This window comes from Hypanus sabinus, chromosome 4 (assembly GCF_030144855.1).
Source record: "Hypanus sabinus isolate sHypSab1 chromosome 4, sHypSab1.hap1, whole genome shotgun sequence".
NCBI lineage: Eukaryota > Metazoa > Chordata > Chondrichthyes > Myliobatiformes > Dasyatidae > Hypanus > Hypanus sabinus.
In genome coordinates, this window is record NC_082709.1 from 9,848,519 (window position 1) to 9,871,082 (window position 22,564).

The following is a 22,564-nucleotide window of genomic DNA, read 5'->3' on the forward strand; positions in this document are numbered from 1 at the left end:
TTTCTGCTCATCTGTCTTATGGTCTAAGTGATTTTTTCACTTGAATTTTGTGAAATTATTCTTGAATGCCTTAATCATATAATTATGATTCTGATGAAGCATCTCAGCCTGATGCGTAAACTGTTTATTCTTTTCCATAGATATCGCCTGCCCTGCTGTGTTCTCCCAGCAATCTGTGTGAGTTGCTTTGGATTTCCAGCATCTATAGAATTTCTTGTGTTTACTCATTTCCATTGATGCTGCCTGACCTGCTGAGTTCCTCCAGCATTTTGTATGTGTTGCTTTGGATTTCCAGCATCCACAGACATTCTCATGTTTTAATCATATAATAGCTCATTTTTAGGCCAGATCTTTATTGATTCATGTGATCTCTCTGCTGCTGCACTGTTTTTTTGTGTGGTCCTGATCAAGTTCAAGGTTCAATAGCCTTTGGCTATTGTGTGAACTGAAGGAGATCTCACATCATCTTAGACAACTGATCTTTAGGCATTTTCACTTGAACACCCTTGACTGTTAACTACTGCCAAAGGTCTTTGATCTGTTGTCTAATGTATCTGATAATCAGATATTTAAAAACAGTTCTAATATAGTTTAAAAGGTTTGGCGTGGACTAGATGGGCCAAAAGGCCTGTATTTTTTGCCAACTCTATTAAAATAGCATAGTAAAGGAAGCAATCAGGAGAAAATCTGCTGATTCTGGAAATCCAAAGCAGCACACATAAATACTAGAGGAAATCAGTAGGTCAAGCAGCCTCTATGGAAAAGAATAAACAGTCGACGTTTCAGTCCGAGACTCTTCTTCAGGACTTGTTGAGGTTTTGACTGAAAAATTGACTGTTTACTCTCTCCCACAGATGCTGCCTGGCCTGCTGGGTTTCTCCAGCATTTTGTGTGTGTTGCTTTAGAAAGGAAACAAACTTTTGGCTTGAGTCAGCATCCCTGTACCAGGCAAAAGTGAGAGGTCTGGTGCTTCCTTTTTGAAAATGGCTAGCATACGGACTGGGTCAATCCCACACCTTTCCTATCACATCATCAGTGCCTTAAAATCTTGGTAAATATTTTAATAGTTTAACAGGGACAATTATCAGTTAGCCTCTGGAGTATGTTTACTTAATAAGTTTTCAGTTTGCATATTACTTTGTGTTAAAATAAAGCAGAATTTTCTGTTATTCATAATAACAGTTTATCTTTGGCTAGCAGTTGTTCATTTTCCCTTCCAACTACTTTGAGGAGGAAACTATTCAAAATATTCATGATGCTGTGCTGCATTGATACACTAAGAAGACTAAGCCAGAGACCAAATAAGAATTTGGGATTGAATTATGAATTTACTTGTGCTGCTGACTTGTTTGGGAAGTCTTAATATTTTAAGAATCTGAAATCATAACTCAAATGTGCTGTGTCCTATCCATGTGGAATATCATTTAGTAATTGCTTTCTGAAATGAACTTGTATTCCATTGCCAGTACTAGCAAGTTATACAGAATCCCCCTGCTATCTGAAGGTAGATCACTCCTATGAAACAGTTTGCAAGCCGGAACGTCGTAAAGTGAAGAAGCAATTACCATTTATTTATATGGGAAAAATTTGTGAGCGTTCGCAGACCCAAAAAATAATGTACCAACTCATACCAAATAACACATAAAATCTAAAATAACAGTAACATATAGTAAAAGCAGGAATGATATGATAAATATACAGCCTATATAAAGTGGAAATACTTTTCTGCAATCATTGTAGTGCTGTCTACCATAGCAAAAATCTCACTACTGGCATAGCGGAAGCACTCTCTCCAGTAACCTTTAAGCTATGAAGCTGCCAAATCAGACCAAATAACACATAAAAATACACAGCCTATATAAAGTAGAAATAATGTATGTACAGTGTAGTTCCGCTTACCGGTGTCAGGAAGACAGCGAGCACACTGATACTGGTGTGTTAAGCTGAGTCGTCAGAGGTTGGGGTGCTTGGCAATTTTTTCCAATAAATTGCAGTTTTGTCACAATTAAACACTTGCTTATACAAATAACCACCTTCTGTAATTATTTTCTTCAGTTCTGCTGGTAACTTTTCGGCAGCTTCAGTATCAGCCGAAGCACTCGCTCCAGTAAACGTTAAACTATAAAGCTGCCGAAAAGTTCTCAACAGACTAAAAGAGACCACTTTGCTATGAGTACAACCAATAGTAACATCGGCAGCTTTCAAAATTCTTTCTCTCTGCGTGTAAATAGTGTGAATTGTGCACGCAGGCAAGTTCAATGCGCAGACTATGTCCTTACTTCGTTGACCACGATTGAAGCGCTTAATTACGTCCACTTTTATGCTAAGTGTAACACCCTTACGAGCTCTCTTAGGCTTTTCCGATACCTTAGGACACATCTTTTTAACGGATGTACAAAATAAATCGAGATAAAGCACAGATGCTCACAGCCACGTGTTTAAGCAATGGTGGCTTGATGCTGAATGCAGTTCTGGGGGCGGAGCTTGGCTGCACAGGGCGCCTGCTGCCTCTTCGTAAAAGCAAAAACTCTTTGGTTAGCGAAAGCAGGTAACTAATGTAGGTCTTTCATAAAAGCGAGGTGTCGTAAAGCGAATGTTCAGAAAATGGGGGCCACCTGTATTACGGTAAGAATGGGTTGCCAGCAATGATGGTGGCGGCAGATATGATAGGGTATTTTAAGAGACTTTTGTACAGGTACATGGAGCTTAGAAAAATAGAGGGCTATGGGAAGTCTAGTAGTTTCTAAGGTAGGGACATGTTCGGCACAACATTGTGGGCCGAAGGGCCTGTATTGTGTTGTAGGTTTTCTATGTTTATAAAATTATTTACCTTCTAAATATATTCTCTTAATTGAGGACCAGGAATTATGTAAAATTTGATCTATGTCTGATTAATTCCAATTGTGTCTTTGTAATGTAATGCAGATTAATAGTCAGTTCCATGAATGTTGCTCATCTGTTCTGTAGTGATTCAGTAATTACATCTAAGTTACTTTATCGAACAGTTCAAAGCATTTACAGTCCTGTGCAAAAGTCTTAGACACATGTACGTATATAGCTAGGGGGCCTAAGACTGTGGTGAACTACATATACCTGTCTGGACACGCCCTCTCCCCCCCCCCCCCCACTGACTGCTCCTGTGGCTCCTCCCACAGACCCCTGTATAAAGGCGATTGGAGGCACTGCTCCTCCCTCAGTCTCCAAGATGTTGTGTGGTGGTCTCTTGCTGCTGACGGTGCTTTCTTCCAGCTAATAAAAGCCTATCTCGACTCACGTCTCCGAGAGTTATTGATGGTGCGTCAAAGACTTTGCACAGTATTGTATTTGTCAACGTGGAGCAGAGAGCGAGTTTGTAAATCTGGCAGGAAGAAAGTATGTTGGGAATGGTGAGGGTGGCATGCTGAGAGAAGGATCTGGGACAGATGACCAAGAAGGAATGCCAGTGGTGAGGGGTGACACGGGTGCAGACACACCCAGCCCTGAGACACCAGGCAAGGTAATTTGATTCCAAATAATTGATTTATTGATCATTACAGAGTGTTTCTTTGGTGCTTCCCACTCTCTCCCCTCTCCCTTCCAGTTCTCTCAACCATGATTTCCCCCTCCCTTACCCCTTCCCACCCTCAGTCCACAATAGAGACCCAGATCGGAATAAGTTTTATCATCCTTGTGGAGGATTCCCTAAAGGTTAATTTGCAGGTAGAGTCCATGGGGAGGAAGGCAAATGCAATGTTAGCATTCATTTCAAGAGGACTAGAATATAAAAGCAAGGATGTAATGTTGAGACTTCACAAAGCACTGGTGAGGCCTCACTTGGAGTATTGTGAGCAGTTCTGGGCTTCTTATTTAAGAAAAGATGTGCTGAAACTGGAGAGGGTTCATAGGAGGTTCACGAAGGTTATTCTAGGATTAATTGGCTTGTCATATGAAGAGCGTTTGATGGCTCTGGGACTATATTTGCTGAAATTCATAAGGATGAATCTAGGACTAACCTATCGAAAAGTGAAAGGCTTTGATGGAGTGGATGTAGAGAGGATGTTTCCTGTGGTGGACCAGAGGACACAGCCTCAGAATAGAGGGGTGCCCTTTTAGATTGGAGATGAGGAGAAATTTCTTTATTCTGTGGAATTCTTTGCCACAGGCAGCTGTGGAGGAAAATTCTTTATGTACATTTAAGGAAGAGATTGATAGATTCTTGACTGGTCACGGCATGAAGGGAGATGGAGAGAAGGAAGGAGATTGGAGCTGAGAGGAAAGTTGGATCAGCCATGATGGAATGGCTGCACAGACTCGATAGGCCAAATGGCCTTATTCTGCTTCTATATCTTATATTTTTATGGTCTAATCACTCCAAAATATCATGAAATTTGTTTATTGTGGCAGCAGTACAGTGCAATACATAAAATTACCACAGTACCTTGCAAAAGTCTTAAGCACCCTAGCTATGTGTATATATATATATATGTGTGTGTGTGTGTGTACCTATGACTTCTACACTGTATATATTCAAAAGTTGTCAATGAAACAATAGAAATCCAGTTCTTTTTTGAAAAACGTTTCCCTCAAGTACAAAATTCTTATTTAATTGCAGTTAGTTAATTTCTCCACAATCAGTAGTGTGGAGGAGCAGAGGGATCTGGGGGTACATGTCCACAGATCCCTGAAAGTTGCCTCACAGGTAGATAGGGTAGTTAAGAAAGCTTATGGGGTGTTAGCTTTCATAAGTCAAGGGATAGAGTTTAAGAGATGGGATGTAATGATGCAGCTCTATAAAACTCTAGTTAGGTCACACTTGGAGTACTGTGTCCAGTTCTGGTCGCCTCTGTATAGGAAGGATGTGGAAGCATTGGAAAGGGTACAGAGGAGATTTACCAGGATGCTGCCTGGTTTAGAGAGTATGGATTATGATCAGAGATTAAGGGAGCTAGGGCTTTACTCTTTGGAGAGAAGGAGGATGAAGGAGACATGATAGAGGTGTACAAGATATTAAGAGGAATAGACAGACTGGACAGCCAGCGCCTCTTCCCCAGGGCACTACTGCTCAGTACATGAGGGCATGGCTTTAAGGTAAGGGGAGGGAAGTTCAAGGGGGATATTAGAGGAAGGTTTTTCACTCAGAGAGTGGTTAGTGTGTGGAATGCACTGCCTGAGTCAGTGGTGGAGGCAGATACACTAGTGAAGTTTAAGAGACTACTAGACAGGTATATGGAGGAATATAAGGTGGGGGGTTATATGGGAGGCAGGATTTGAGGGTCAGCACAACATTGTGGGCTGAAGGGCCTGTAATGTGCTGTACTATTCTATGTTCTATAATCATTGAGATGTTTTTTAGAAATATATATGATCATAGAGGATCCAATGAACCATACTGCAAATATACACAGGGGCAAAATTGCATTTACTTCTCTAATATCTTTCCCAGTTATTCTGTGAAGGAAACATGACATTTAAGCATTTTGGTTTTTAAAAAAAAACTGAATTTTAGTCATTGACTACGTGTGTTGTTATTATACAGTAGAAAACATTCAGGAAGTATAAATAATGTGTGATACTCTATAGAATCCATATGGATTTCACATACAGCAGTTTTATATATTTTTACATGTTTATAGGTTTTGGGAGGTCAAATCAGTAAGTTTCCTAGACCATTGTGAAAACTTACTTTCTGTAAACTACTTGCAAATACAAAATTAAATTAATAGTCAAAATAAGACCTGTGGAATTCTGAGGCATTAAATAAAACTTGGATTCAAATATTTTTCAGGAAAAGGCAGACTACTGCTGACTCTTTCAATAATGTGTATGTTAAGATCACACATATTTCTGACACTCTGGCAATGAGGAGTGAGGACCAGGTCTCCGGTTAATTAAAAATTCACTTTTGCTTGAAGTTTTGCACTTCAGTTGAAGTTGTCAAATGCAGAATGAAACAAAAATTCCTTTCTTTGAGCTGATGATATGAAAAAGTTCTCATGCACTTCCTATACTCAGTCTGAGTTGATTGTTTCTTAAAAACAGCAGCTATAAACTCATTCAGTATCAAATTTTAGTTACAAAACTAAGTTGTCAAGGGATTTGTTTTACCCCTTCAAAGTGCCAAAATGAACATTGAAAATCCCCTTGTTTGTCTCAGGTAAATTTGAATTTGAAATGCCAATTATCTAAAATAGCCATTGCTTCTGTAAGGTAATTATATAATTCTCTTTATTCCAAAGCTATTTTGTATATTTTCAAAGTAACTTAAGTCTTAGATACCTTAATGGTTTCTGAAAATCTGTGTAACTGAAAGCGTAGAAGACAAGACAGATTCACACGTATTACCTCTGTGTGTGTTTGCATTCCTGGCATTTAATCTTTTAGTTTTCTCTTTGGCATTAGTTTTCCCAATTCTCAGAATTACTATTACTATTGGATATAAGTAATAATGTTCTGGCTGTTAGAAAATGGGGAATTTAAATTCAGTTCATTAAACAAATGTGGAATTAAATCACTAGTATCAGTGACAGTGACGGACCCTACCAAAATCTTTAAAAGGTTATGTGGTTGACTAAGGATCGGCTTTCCTTCCCCAATCTGACCTCTTTGTGACCCATACTCTTAGTTGGTTGACCGTTGAAATAATACTGAAAAGAATCAAGCCTACTATAGACATACTAAACTGGTTAGAGCACTCATCATTAGCTTGGGCATTGGATTGTAAAGCTCAGGTCACCTTGCTGACCTCATTAGCACCAGGAGTCATGCCAGAGCTGGAGAAGTTTCACACAGAGCAGTATGCAACTTCCTGACAGTCATATTCACACTTTTCAGCCAACATCCCATCACCATCTCTGAGTATAGTCTTGCGAAAGGACGGACCTACTAGAAGTGAAGGTACATCATCATCATTTTCGCAGGCCTTCATGGTCCATGACCATGATTGTCTTTGATCATTTTACCTACAGAAGTGGATTTTCGATGCCTCCTTCAGGGCAGCGTCTTTACAAGACGGGTGACCCCAGCCATTATCAATACCCTTCAGAGATCGTCTGCCTGGCGTCTGTGGTCGCATAACCAGGACATGTGATATGCTCCACCTGCTCCCATGGCTTCACATGACCCTGATTGGGGGGGGGGGGGCTAAGCAGGGATACACCTTGCCCAAGGGTGACCTGCAGGCTAGCGGAGGGAAGGAGTGCCTTACACCTCCTTTGATAGAGATGTATCTCCATCCCACCACCCAAGTGAAGGTATCCTATCAGAGAATGACACTGATAGTGTGCAACATTGACTTTGGTCTCAGTGAGGTCCCATGGCATCTTGTGAAGGTCAGGGTCACCTGGTTTGAATACTGCAGACCTCAGCTTCCGTAGGGAGTGGATCTCCCAGATCATCCATGCTATCCAGTTGGCAACACCCAGCTTTGCTGGTGAACTCAGTGTTGGTGGTTACATATTGATCTAAGCTGACAGCTGAGTCTCTGGACATGGACCAGATTCAAAGCAGTCACGCAGAAGCTTATCTGCTTCCTCGGAGAAGCACTATAATTTTCTGAACTAGAGTCTCATCGTGATGGACTATCATTTGGAGAATCAAGGTGGGCCTTTTCCTGTCGGAAAATTTCCGCATCAATATATGATCCATGGAAAGGGAAAACATCTAACAGAAAGACAGAAGGCCATAACTATTTATGATGCCTAAATGTGTAGTTGAAAAGATAAGTAAATCACATGGATAAGATTTAATCCTCTATAGCATGATGTACTTTATGTTTGGGTCAATGTTCGGTATATTTAACTTACCAACATATCATTTTCAAAACTACAGGTTCCTTAAAGTTGTTTAGCCAGGAGAGTACTGGGGATAAGCTCCCACCACCTATTAAATGCTCCCAATGGCGTGCGTCTCAAATAGCCTCTGACAACCGAGTCTAGCTCCTGGCCTTCGCATGTGAATTAGCAACTAAGCCCAGCGCAACAGCTTCTGTTGACAGGAGAAGGGGCAAAGGTGGGTTACTGGCACCTTAAAACCAGTTGCTTTGGGTAGATGGGGCTTTTTAGCCATGCTGGCAGCTCATCTAGTGGGAAAACTCTGTTCTCTAACCTCTGCTGCCTTGGGGCTATACCCCCTCATGGGTAAGGCTTCAGGGGTAAACCCAAAGAAAAATCCAGAGATGGAGTTCTTAAGCCAGTCCCATGTTAAGTTCAGTGCTGACTGGTAACTCCTGTTATGCCGTTGATGCCAAACTGTATCGGTCTCTGCCATTCCTTTGGATTCATCAGCTGCTTGGAGAGGGGAAACCGGCTACATGGGCAACAGCCTGCTCTCCATATCATAATGTCCTGGCTTGTGTATCATGTAGATAGCTGGGTCGCAACATGCGTGACCTACCGAGGGCCTCAAAGCAAAGTACAGATAGTGTTAGATGTTTATATCTTGGAGGATGAGTAAGCGCACAGCCGGAATTAGAAGCAAGTAATTTTACGGAGCTGTAGGTAATTACTGAAACAGTGACGGTACTTAGCCTCCTGTCCTCATGATGAGTCTGCTGCAGCTACGGGAATAGAAGCTGTTGTAGTTGCTCTGAAAGGGGCAGGTTTGATATTTTGTTTTGTTGTTGGTGGCTTCACTGTATTTTTGTACTGCTTTTCTCTGACATTTCAGTTTGGATTGTGCAGGCGCTGGAGCTCTGCTCCTGACATTTCCTGAACTGATTTTGTTTGGCTGAAAGCAAAACCTGATTAAAAATAAACACAAAAAAATGCTGGAAATAGTCATCAGACCCAGGCTGATCTAAAATTATTTGGCATCTCAAAGCAATTACTCAATCAGTTTAGGATAGGCCTGCCACTGGAAAATTGTTCCTGTTAAGGAGCAGGTCGCATACCCTGTAAGCTTTCATTTTGAATGTTCATTGTTGAGAGATACCGAGATCAGGAACAAATGTTGGGGGCGAAGACAAACATAGGAGCCATCTTCTCGTGGATCACTGGTGAAGACGTGGTGCTGGATCAGTAAAGGTAAGAGGAAAGTGGGTGGATAAGAATGTGTATTAGGGGGGACTTCCGGTAAGATGGCGATTGCTTAGCTGCTCCGAACTTTTGTTCCATTACTGTCGCTATCTTTGCACTAAATGTCTCCATTTTTTAAACCTTAGTCGAGAATTTTTTCGGTACCTCTTACTTGCCTGTGAACACCTCTAACTTACAATGTCTAGCAAGAGCTCTAAATGCGGGAGAAAGGAAGCTCCGGCTCTCTCAGACGAGACCCTGGCTGTGCTCGGTCAGCTCTGAGACGAAATTTTAAAGGAATTCAAAACCGCTTTCAAACAGTTGGAGGTCAAGATTGATCAAATCAACGACAAGGTGGGCAAACATGCCCAAGACTTATCTCGCATCGATTCGACTTCTGAAGATTTAGAAAGTCGTGCTCGATACTTGGAGACTCTCTGTTCCAGCTTGGAGGAAAAGTGTAACAAAACTCCTTTTCAAAACGGTGGATCTCGAAAATCGCAGCAGACGCTGCAATCTTAGAATTCTTGGATTGCCAGAGGCCACCGAACAGGGATCAACAGTGAAGTGTTTTGCCGAGTTTTTCTGTGAGATATTCGGGAAAGATTTGCTTCCAAACCCGCCTGAGCTCGAACGGGCTCACCGGGTCCATGTTCCCGCCAGAATTCTGGGCAACCACCCGCGACCAGTAATCTTGTGCTTCCATCAATACCAGGTAAAACATGGTCTGATCATAGAGGCACGTCATAGAGGTTCTTTTATTTTCCAGGATACAACCATTCGCTTTGTGGAAGATTTTGCACCCCAGACCTTAAAGATGCGCGCTGTGTTTAAAGGCGCAATGAAAGTGCTTTTTGATCGTGGTTTTAAACCTTTGCTTCGTTCCCCTGCTGATCTACGAATCAAACTTAACACTGGGAAATACAAATGGTTTAAGTCAGCCAAGGAAGCTGAAGCATTTGTGGCAAGTCTTCCGGCTATCCAGCCATCTTCGGAACCCGATCAGACCTCCTAAAATGGTGGATAAGTACTTCTCGTAGTAAAATTACTTTCTCTGGACTCAGACCTTACTTGAATCATTCAGACATTATTCACCGAAACTCTAAGGGCTGTTGACAATCTCTCCCTGGATTTGGTGTGTGTGAAATCTATCTTTTACTGTTATACAACTTTATCTACAGAGTTCTGCAACTGACTTTAACTTGTTTTGGAGGTTTGAAGTCTTCAGTGAAGGCCTTCCTGTTTGTTGGTTCACAGCTTAATTGCCGATCTATTTTCCCTTCTTTTTATATTTATTTATTTTATTATACTTTTTTCTTTTCTTCACCCCTTTTTTCTAATTTCTGAATTTTTTTCTCTCTTTGTAAATGGTTGATAAATACTCATCTTGAATTTTTTAATTTTCCCCTTACTCTCCTTTTTTTTATCCCTTTTTTTTCCTTTCTCCTACTTTATTCTTCTATAATTTTTTTGCTGGTAGGTTAGTTTTGGTCCTCTTCCAATTTTCTCTGTATTAAGTTTTAAATTCCTGCAGAAGGTGTTCTAATCTGTAGTTATGTTTTTTAGTGCATAAACTTGTTACTATTTATTATAGTATTTATACAGAACTGCTGTTAATGACTCAGATCTGGGAGTTGTATTTGGGTTAATTTTTTTGGTAGAGCTAGCTACTTGTTTTGGTAGCCGTCTAGTTTTGGGTTGTGTGAGTGGGGTGGATTTTCTAGTTCCAACATCACTCACTGTATATATTATATCTCTTTATTGCTCAGGACATGTATATGTGTTGATTTTACGAATCTATGTTTACTTCTCTGCTCCCAGACTGCTATTGTACTGCTTGACTTTTTATATGCCTTCTGCCTTTTATGCATTAGTAATCGATAATGGCTAGTGCACTTAAATTCGTGAGCTGGAATGTAAAGGGATTGAATCACCCTGTTAAAAGGAGGAAGGTATTCTCACATATCAAACAACTCAAAGCTGACATTGCTTTCCTTCAAGAAACTCATATTCATTGTTCTGATAACTCCCGGCTTTTGTCAAAGTGGGCGGGTCAGCATTTTCATTCATCCTTTACCGCTAAAGCTAGGGGAATCTCCATTCTTATTAACTCAAATATTCCTTTTGAACTCCATAATAAATATCTGATATAAATGGCCATTTTATTATTGTTTCTGGCAAACTATATAACACTAAAGTTGCACTAGCAAACCTGTATGCCCCCAACTTTGATGATAATTTTTTTGAACGGTTTTTTTCCTCACTACCAGACATAAACTCATACTCTCTTATACTGGGTGGTGACTTTAATTGTTGGTTAGATCCCAATTTGGATCGATCATCCTCTGTTACTAGACCACCTACTAAATCTGCCTTAGCTATCCAATCGTTTCTCTCTAATTATGGTAATATGATATATGGTGTTTCCTCCATCCTACGGAGAGAGATTATTCTTTTTTCTCACATGTTCACCATACCTTCACTAGAATTGATTATTTCTTACTCGATAACCAACTTATTCCATTTGCCCACTCTTGTGACCGTCAGAGTATACTGATCTCTGACCATGCCCCAATTACTCTCTCTCTGAATTTGCCTGGTCTCCCTCAGAGGAATAAACACTGGCGGTTTGATTCAACTTTACTATCGGATGATGATTTTTTTAAATTTATTAAGGATCAGATAACCTTTTATTTTAACAGTAATACATCACCTGAAGTGCCATCCCAGATTGTCTGGGATGCCATGAAAGCATATCTGAGGGGGCAAATAATCTCTTACACAGCAAATCTCAACAGAAGATCCCGTGCAGATCGATTAGACCTCATTAACCAGATTAAAGAATTGGATCAAATATATGCCCAAACTAAGAACCCTGAATTATACAAGAAGCGTGTTGAACTCCAAACTAAATTTAACCTTTTGTCCACTCAACCTGTCGAATGCCAACTTCTCGAAAGCAAGAGTCGCTTTTACATTCATGGGGATAAGTCTGGTAAATTCCTAGCCAATCAGCTGAGGCGCTCCAAAGCCAAACAACATATTACAAAGATCCGGAAGGAGAATGGAGACTTTACATCGGATCATTTAGAAATTAATGACGCATTTAAAAATTTTTATTCTCAGCTTTATTCCTCTGAATCTCTGAATGACAATATCTCTGTTGATCAATTTTTACAGAATCTGAATATCCCCTCACTTTCATCTGATTTCAAAGCCAAACTCAATGCGCCTATGTCATTAGAAGAAATATCTACTGCAATTTCTGCACTGTCCTCAGGGAAATCTCCTGGACCTGATGGGTTCCCTGTAGAATTTTACATATCATTCTCTTCTCTTCTTTCTCCTCAGTTACTCTCAGTATTATCTGACTCGTTTAATTACGGCAAATTGCCACCCTCTTTCAGTGAGGCATCTATTATTCTTCTTTTTAAAAAGGGCAAAGACCCAACAGAGTGTTCCTCGTATAGGCCGATCTCTCTGCTCAATGTTGATGTAAAGATCGTAGCTAAAGTTTTGGCTCATAGATTAGAAACCGTCATTCCCTCCATTATCTCTGATGACCAGACAGGCTTTATTAAAAACCATTTCCCTTTTTTTAACATTCGGTGTTTATTTAATATCTTATACTCACCTCCAACTGGGATTCCTGAATGTGTTATTTCCCTCGATGCAGAGAAAGCATTTGATCGTATAGAGTGGAACTACCTTTTTGCAGTTTTAGAAAAATTTGACCTTGGCCAAAGTTTCATCTCTTGGATCAAATTGCTGTACCTGTGTCCTACTGCCTCTGTTTTAACCAATTTTCAGAAATCCCAAGTATTTAATCTCAAATGTGGCACCCGCCAGGGATGCCCCTTAAGTCCCTTTCTCTTTGATTTGGCTATGGAACCTCTGGCGATAGCATTTCGAAACTGCCCTGAATTGACTGGGATTTGGAGAGGGGGTGTTCAGCATAAAGTTTCTCTCTATGCTGATGACTTATTACTCTTTCTCTCAAATCCGTCTACATCCTTACCTCTAATGTTTTCACTTCTTGACCAGTTTAGCCAGATCTCTGGCTATAAACTTAATTTACATAAGAGTGAACTTCCCCCAATTAATAAAGAAGCACATGAACTAACATTTCATGATCTCCCTTTTAAAGTAGTCCATAATCAATTTACTTATCTTGGAATTACAGTCACAAGGAAGTTCAAAGATCTCTTTCGTGAAAACTTTGCCAATCTTTCATATGCTATAAAACAGAGTCTGGTACAATGGTCACCTCTGTCTATGTCTTTGGTAGGTCGTATTAATGTTGTTAAAATGTATGTTCTCTCCAAATTTTTATACCTATTTCAATCTATCCCAATTTTTATTCCTAAATCTTTTTTTGATTCCTTAGACTCTATTATTTTGTCATATCTGTGGCAGAATAAGCACGCTAGAATTAATAAAATCCATCTCCAAAAATCTAAAAAAGAGGGTGGCATGGCTTTACCTAACTTTCGTTTATATTATTGGGCAGCTAATATACGTTCTGCTACCTTCTGGTCTTTCTTCCATGGCCAACCTGAGTGCCCTAACTGGGTGGCGATGGAGCTGAGCTCCACTAAAGAATGATCTATCTCTGCACTTCTTGGCTCTGCACTCCCTAGTAGTCTGCCCAGATCAATAGCTAATCCTCTTGTTAGACACACTTTGCGTATATGGGCTCAGATCAGGAAATGCTATGGTTTCCAGGGGTTTTCCGTTTCCAGCCCTATTGCTCATAATCACCTTTTTTTACCTACTACATACGATTCAGCATTTCAGGTTTGGTATAGGAAGGGCATTAGACATTTTGAAGATCTTTTCATTGATAATCACCGCTTCTTTTCAGCAGCTCTCTGTTAAGTTCAATCTGCCCAATGCTCATTTTTTCAGATATCTCCAAATCCGACACTTTATTGCTTTCCTGAAATGCCTGCGAAAAATGCTATGGACCTATTTCTTTCCATGAATCCACTAGGTAAAGGCTTAATATCAATCATCCGAGTTAAACTAGCAGCCTTACGACGGGCCCCCATGGATAAAATCAAAATGGCCTGGGAGCAGGATTTAAATATCTCCTTATCTGAGGAGAGCTGGGATTCAGTTCTCAAATCGGTTAACTCAACCTCTCTTTGTGCTCGCCACTGCCTTTTACAGTTTAAGATTGTTCATAGAGCCCATTTGTCCAAATCTAAACTATCTCGATTCTACCCTAGCGTTAGTCCGCTCTGTAATAAATGCAAGAGGGGCGTGGCCTCTCTCATCCATATGTACTGGTTCTGTCCTAGCTTGGAGAAATTCTGGAAAGATGTCTTCACTACATTATCGTGTATTCTGAATCAGCACCTAGAATCAAACCCCTTAATTGCTCTGTTCGGTTTTTGGGGCGAGACAGATTTATGTCTGGGTCCGACCAAATGCCGAATATTATCCTTTGCCTCTCTCCTGGCTAGACGCTTGATCCTCCTCAGATGGAGAGATGTTGCCCCGCCCACTCATGCTCAATGGCTTAACGACATCATGGCCTGTTTGGACCTCGAAAAAATTCATTATTCAGTTCTCAATTCGGATCTAAAGTTCCATAAGGTCTGGGGACCTTTTATCGAGTACTTTCATAACCTTCCTCTCGACTAGGGTTTTTTTTTCTTTTCGGTCCCTTGCTTTCAGCTCCTTTTTTTTCTGGTAGAAGGCATTATTACCCTCTGTTGCTGAGTGTATTCACAGTCTGGGAGTTTGGCTGTCCTGACTTATACTCTCTATATTGTGTTGTGGTTGGTCTGTTGTTGTTTTTTCTTGTGTTGTGGGGCTTGGGGAGGACACTAAGCTTACTTGTCTATTAATTCAGGTGCTTTTTTTTTGCTAAATTCTCTTCCTTTGTAGCATATTGTTATTGTATGCTTAATTTTGCACTGTTTTAATGTTCCTCATTGGGATTTGGGGTTTTTAATTTGTAAAATGTTTTGAAAAACTAATAAAAAAAATTTTAAAAAAAGAATGTGTGTTAGTCCAGTGATAGCCTTGATAATGGAGGGGTGTCAGTGTTAATGACGAGAAGAGACTTGCTTGGTAGCTAGGAGTAACCTCGGTACATGTGGGACTAAGGGGTTGGTAGAAGTCCTGAAGAAATGTCGACTGTTTACTCTTTTCTGTAAATGCTGCCTGGCCTGCTGAGTTCCTCCAGTATTTTGTGTGTGTTGATAGGCTTGGTAGTCAGGGTAAAGTGAGGGGGTAATTGCAGTAATCATGTTGCTATATGATGGGCAAGTGGGGCAATGTTTGTCATTTTCAATTGGGTGGAGATACCCACCTTAAACATTTCTGCACCTGGGTCAAGTTCCAAGTTGGAGTGGAAAGTTTGTTAAATCTTGCACATTTTAAATTATATTTTCTTGCATGATGGCCTTGATAAAGCACCTAGATCTCTGTTTCAGACTGAAGAATGAAGTCTAAACAAGTATAAATATCTATTGTAAAATAAATTTCAGAAATGTAAGAGGCAGATTGGATTAAAGGAGAGAAATAAAAAGGAGAAAAATATAGATCAATAATGATTAAAATGTTAATGAATGTGAGTGTTTCAGTGGCCATTATCATTCATCAGCATTCTATCAGTTGATATTATCAAAACTCTCAAAGTTGTCTCAGTGCTTAAATTCGTAAAAGAATCCATTAATAGATGAGCATTTTAATTATTTCTAGCTGAGAATAAATTACATATAATGAAAGTGTTTTTTTGCTTTTTTCTCTATTGTAACTAATGCTTTCTTGTTTAAGAAATTCAGCAATTCATAATAAGAATGCTAAAGTAGTAAAAAGTAAATTTCAATAACCAACAAAAATTATCAAGTGTACAATTAGAAGTGCTTTGGAAAGAGAGCCTAAGAAAATATTCAATGACTATTTGAAAACATAAATATTGATTGTAGCTCATAAGAAGGAGCAGCTGGATCAGATTGACGTTGTATATTGTTTTCCTTGCATCAATAGCAAGGAATATTCAGAATTTCAGCCTGCCAATGCAATCCGCTTATCATCTGTGCACAATGAATTCTCATCCCTTTATACTGAGCGGAACGCAATAGGAAAGCTTGCAACATCATAGTTAAACTTGTGGAGCAGTGATTTTGCAAGTCCGTCTACCCATTTATTTTGTGGCTAGCATTATGCTTTACAATACAGGTGACCCGGGTTCAATTCCCACTGCTGCCAGTAAGGAATTTATGCGTTCCCCCCGAATGGATGATTTTCCTCCAGGTGTTCCGGTTTCCTCCCACAGTCCAAAGGTTTTCTGGTTGGTAGGTTAATTGGTCATTGTAAATGGCCCCCTGATTAGGTTCAGATTAAATCAGGGGATTGTTAGGCAATATGGCTCAAAGAGCCCATTCCATGTTGTATCTCAATAACTAAATAAGTAGAATCAATGAAAAACCATTTGTCTTTTGTTCAATTAGTGCAGAAGACAACAGACTGTGTCAATAGTGATGGGGGTTAATGCTGATCTCCAATTCTGATTTCCATTGGTAATGTCTTAATTGTACAAATATTCAGTTCTTTTAATGTCACTAATATGTTGGTGAACATCAATTGTGTATGTAATGTTGCCTATTTAGAAAGTAATGTTATCTGTGTAACCTCAAAATTCAGCATTGATTCCAACAGTCAAATTTGTCAATGGCTTGTTTAATCTGTAGTCAAAATCTATCTGGAATATAATTGAATTTGTAAGGACACCAATGATTCTGAACTAATTTTTGTTGTAAGGTTTTATTTACACCACAGCGCAAACTATTCACAACTGTTTGATTAAGGGCAAGTAGGAAATCTGGGTAGATGTAGTAGTCTACAGGACTAAAATCTCCAAAAAGTTTATTAGATTGATTGTTTTCAGGTGATCAGGGAAGAAAATATTTTCATTTTATCACAGCTTCTGTTTCAGGGCATCTTTGCACGTTCTCATGTTAAAAACACGGATTAAGGGCATCAAAATTCAATGTTCAAACTAAATTTATTATCGAAGTACATATATGTCACCATATACAACCCTGAGATACATTTTCTTCAGGGCACATTTAGTAAATCCATAATAAAATAATAACCATAACAGAATGAATGAAAGACCATTTGTCTTGTACAATCAGTGTGGAAAAGACAACAAAGTGTCAATACCAGTACCAATAGTGATCTGATGTTCTGATTTCCCATTACATTTCAAATGCCTGATCATAAACGTACAAATTCTCAGTTCTTTCAATGTCACTAATATGATGGTGAACATTGTTTTTTTTGTAATTTTGACAGTACAGTCAATGTCTGATAAACATTTAATGATGTAGTCAATTAAAATGCCCATGGCCAGACTAATGTTTGCAGGCTTCCAAGCAGCAAATAGATTTCTCCAGATGAGGAAAAAACTGTCAGTATTCTCGAAACAGAATTGCAATTAATGAGGCATGGTGACATGCTGAATTGATTTTTCTTTTGCATCCTATTCTCCTAGCTCTTGTATTATCAACCCTGCCAAGCCTCCTCAGAATTTAAAGTTTTAATTAAATTTCCTCTCCTTCTTCAAAGCTTCAGTGAATATTGGCTTAATCTCTCTTCGTTTGTCAGCTCTTTCATCCCATGTGTCAATCTAATGAGCTTCCTCTCCAGAGCAAATATATACTTCCTCGTTCGATAATCAGAATAATACAGTGCACCCCACATGTAGCTCACCAGTGCACTTTGAAGATGCACTAAAATTTCTTTTCTTTACAGTGCTTTACTCTTCCCACTTACTTGGCTTCACCCATCACCTTCTAGCTATCCTCCTTCCCTCCCCCCACCTTTTAATGCATGTGTATGTGCGTGTGTGTGTGCGTGTGTGTGTGTGTGTGTGTGTGATGTTCTTGTGCAAGGAAGCATGCAGAGACAACTGGTATACAAAGCGTCATTGACATTGCTTTAGTACTATCAGTGTGGAGGAGCAACACCTTCTATTCTGTATGGGTAACCTCCAATCTGATGGTATGAACATTGATTTCTCCTTCCAGTGAACAAATTTCCCCCCCACCCCCCTTCATACCTGACTCTGACCTTTCACTTCTTCTTACCTGCCTATTACCTCCTCCGAGCCTCCTCCTCCTCCTTCCCTTTCTCCTATGGTCCACTCCCCTCTCCTATCAGATTCCTTCTTCTCCAGCCCTTTACCTTTCCCACCCACCTGGCTTCACCTCTCACCTTCTAGCTACCCTTCCTCTGACAGCACTAGCTAGAGTGAGAGGATTGTTGGTCAAATGCAGGCAGACACCCCACCCTCCATTCTCGTCCTCGTCAACAAGACTGAATCCCAAACATAATGGACAAAGATTACCTCATGGGAGCCATTTGTGCTGCTTCATGTAGAAAGCATATTGCTGCTGAAGTATCAGCAATACAGTGATCATGTAAAAATATTGTTCCAAATGTGAAGGATGATTTCAAATGTTTAATTATAAATATGTTTTGATATGAAATGTTTTCATTAATTTCTTCAATTAAGCAGGATCCCTGTCAATCCTTTTAAAGAACAGCTTGCAAAGGTTCAACTATAAGCATGTTTGTGTATGAAATGTCATTAATCTATGCCCCTTGAGTATTTACCCATGGATTACATTACCCATGGATTGCACCAGTTGCTATGAGAGCCGTCACATTTTATCAGAAGTTCACTTTGTGTTTCTTCTAATATTTTCTGACAGAATACTTAACCCAAGACTACTTCTGTTCACAGGTCATGGAGAATGTGACTGTGGTGAGTGCAAGTGTCATGCAGGCTGGATCGGAGACAACTGTAACTGTTCCACAGAATTGGAGTCCTGCCTGTCAGATGATGGGCAGATTTGCAGTGGGAGAGGCAACTGTGCGTGTGGTCAGTGTTCATGCACGGAACCTGGAGCTTTTGGAGATACCTGTGAAAAGTGCCCGACGTGCCCCGATGCCTGTGGCACAAAAAGGTGTGAATTAGGTGGCTTTTCAGAAAGGAGGGGTTAGTTTGAGATTCCACACGTACATACAGCACATTACTTGAATGTTATGCATTAAAATTATGATATACATGGATACCATTACAGTGCCTTGTGAAACTATTCAGCCCCCAACCCTTTGTTCACATAAATGAATTTTGTTGTTCTGCTCCGCGCCTCGCGGCGAATTGGGTGGCAACTTTGCCACTTCTTTAGCATCTGGTCTTTTTTTTTAATGAGGTTGAGTTGCTAGCTCAACAAGCAAGCCAGCATGGATGGAAAGCTTGCTTGGAACTGGCCAGATTCGAACCCAGGACCACTTGCCTCGAAGTCCGGTGAACATGTCACAACACCGCCGGTTGGCAGAAATGAGTGTCACAGCCAGATATTTTGATCAATTTAACTGAGAATTTTTATTTGTGAATCACATGCTGCTTTTTTTTCACAGTAGAGCTCAAAAAACAAAAAATTGTCAAGCCTGAAAAACTGAAATGCCAGCAGTTCAGAAGTACCCTCATTTGCTCAGTAATTAGTTGAACAACCTCTTGCAGCTATCACAGGCAGTCATCTTTTTGAATAAGTCCCTATTAGCTTTGCACAATGTGATGGTGCAAGGTTTTCCCATTCCCACTTGCCAACTTGCTCAGGCTGTGCCAGGTTAGTTGAGGACTTGTCACAACAATCTTGAGGTCTTGCCAGAGATGTTCTAATGGGTTATGGTCAGGACTTGACTGGGTCACTCAAGGACATCAGTTTCCTTCTTCTGAAGCCACTCCATGGTTGCACTGACAGTGTGCTTTGGGTTGTTGCCCTCCTGAAAGACAAACTTCCTCCCAGTTTAAGCTTTCTGGCAGAGGCTAGCAGGTTTTTATCCAGTATCTCTCTGTATTTAGCAGCGTTTGTCTTCCCATCAATCTAACCAGATTTCCAGTCCCTGCTGCTGAAAAGCATCAGCATAGAGTGATGCTACCTTCACCACACTTTACAGTGGGGATGTCGTTACCTGGCTGATGTGCAGAATTAGATTTGTGCCACAGATACTGCTTAGTGTTGAGGCCAGAAAGTTACACTTTGGTCTCATCTGACTACAAGACCTTCTTCCACATCTTTACATTATCTTCTAAATCACATTTTGCAGAGTCTTTATGGGCAAGAATATGTTTTTTTTAAATCTGGGTTCTTCCTTGCCACTCTTCCATAAATACCCTTTTTGTGCAAGGCCTTAGAGATTGTGGAGCCATGAGCTTCATCTCCATTTGCAGACACTGACTTCTACAGCTCACTCAGAGTGACTGGTGTCAGGGTACCCTCTCTTACAAGTACCATTCTCCCTGGTGACTAAGTTTAGAGGGACGCCCTGACTGTGGCTGGTTTCATATTTTTTCTACAATGAACTGCGCTGAGCTCTGTTCCTTTGAGATGGTCTTGTACTTTTCTCAGATTTGTGCCTCGTATCATTTTCATGACTTGTCTTCACTTAGTTTGCTCTGTTGAAAGTATCTCATACTGTTAGACATTACAGACAAAGGGAATATTTATTCTTATGAATTCATTTAAAACATTTTCTGCATCAACCAGTTGGGTGAATTGGTAAGGTAATATAGAGTATTAAGCCTGAGGGAAGTTAGCATGGTAATTACGAAGGGGATGAATACTTCTTCAACATCAGAATTTTTGGTTTATAATTTTTATTTAAATTGCTGACAGCTTTTGGAATTTTTCTTTTGATTTGACATGAAGCGCAATGTTTCGTAGATTAGTTCAAAGTGATCAATATATTATAAATTTAGAAAATGGGACAGTAAAATGTAAAAATAGTTGTGGGGACTGAATACTTTTTCAAGGCACTGTAAATATTATTACCGAGCAAAAAAAATAGCTTCACGTTCCTAGATCACAGAATGAGGGTGAATGGCAAGAATTGGATTTAGAAACAAGAGTGACATAGATAGGAGTTCCAGCAGCAAAGGAGATGAAACAGGGAATCTAAGGAATCAAAAATTACTCTTGTATTCATTTTAAACTATAAGGTAGAAAGTCATGTTTCATTGGGGTGGTGGGTGGAGATACATCTCTACTAAAGCGGTGTAAGATGCTCCTTCCCTCCACTAGCCTGCAGGTCACCCTTGAGCAAAGTTTAGCACCTGCTTAGCCCCCCCCCCCACTGATCAGGGTCACAAGAAGCCATGAGAGCAGGTGGTGGATGGTCGTATGAAGAGCTGGTGCAGATCTCAAGTCCTGGTTGACACCAGGCAAGCAATCTCTGAAGAGTATTGACAATGGCTAGAGTCACCTGTCTTGTAAAGACACTGAGCAGAGAGAGGCAATGGCAAACTACTTCTGTAGAAAAATTTGCCAAAAACAATCATGGTCATGGATAGATCATGATTGTCCACCTCATATAGCACAGCGCATAACAAACAAACGACTGTTTCGTTAAGGTGGATTCTGCATTGTGACAAGCATTACAAATATTTCTTTGTTACAGGGAGTGTATCGAGTGCAGGTTGTTTAACTCCGGAAGACTGGCTGACAATCAGACCTGTCAGAAACTGTGCAAGGATGAGATCCTGACAGTCGATGTCCTCAGTAAGTGTATCTCTGTTTCTACAAATAAAAACCACTTGAAATAATGAAACCCAAATCCACTGTTTATACACCGTACTTCAACATTACACAAACTTCTGAAAACTCAAACCAGCTTCTGCAATTCAGAACTTCTAAAAGGAAATTCAGCACACAGCCACAAATCTATAACATCTTTAGCACAAGCAGTCTAGGGTGAATCAGTTCTTGTGCGACCATTCCAGTGGTATGTTGCAATCACACTGGCAAGTCGACATACTTTTATTTTGGACAAGTGGCATAACATTTGAAATCTTCCATTCCTCTCACATCTCTCTCTGATCTAATTGAAAGAATACGTATTATTGAGATACAGCCCCGAACAGGCCCTTTCAGTTCATTGAGACACGCCACCCAGTGATCCCTTTGATTTTAACCCCAGTCTAATCACGGTACAATTTCCAATGACCATTACCCTACCAACCAGTACATCTCTAGACTGTGGCAGGAAATCGAAGCTCCCATGCGATCACAGGGAGAACAGGCAGCAGTAGGAATTGTACCCGGTTCGCCTGTACTGTAAAGCATTGTGCTAACCACTACACCACCGTGCCACCCCCCGGGGCTCTGCAACTTGCCCTCTTAGTTAGGATACATCCCTTCTGGGACAGCCGATATAGCCACTTAACACTTGACTAGCTTTTCTGCAGTATTCTCTTTATCCTTTTTTACGTACAGCTGTAGCTTCCTTTTCTGGGTCTCCAGGAGCATCATCTTCTTTAGTGATGTTCTGTTTTGTAACTTAAAAACAGTAAACGAATTCAAGTGAGCACACGGGAATCGGAACTGTAAGTCTAACTCCAAATTTACTTTTAGTGAGACATGCGTCACATGGTAATGTGATGATGTATGCAAATAACGCATTTTTACGTGGAGCCCATAATTAATTATTTAAATGAAATATTATTGAAATAATAAATAGAAAACAATTGATGTAAAGTACACAATTAG

At 40.1% G+C, this 22,564-nt stretch overlaps 1 protein-coding gene across 1 annotated transcript in view; it reads left to right on the plus strand.

Annotated features, from left to right (window-relative positions):
• itgb5 (integrin, beta 5) overlaps nt 1-22,564 on the plus strand; it is a 147,669-nt gene that overhangs the window by 109,606 nt on the left and 15,499 nt on the right. The window contains exons 11-12 of the mRNA XM_059966372.1: nt 18,757-18,979; nt 21,477-21,577. Of these exons, the coding sequence (XP_059822355.1) occupies nt 18,757-18,979; nt 21,477-21,577 (324 nt within the window). The remainder of the gene's footprint in view (nt 1-18,756; nt 18,980-21,476; nt 21,578-22,564) is intronic.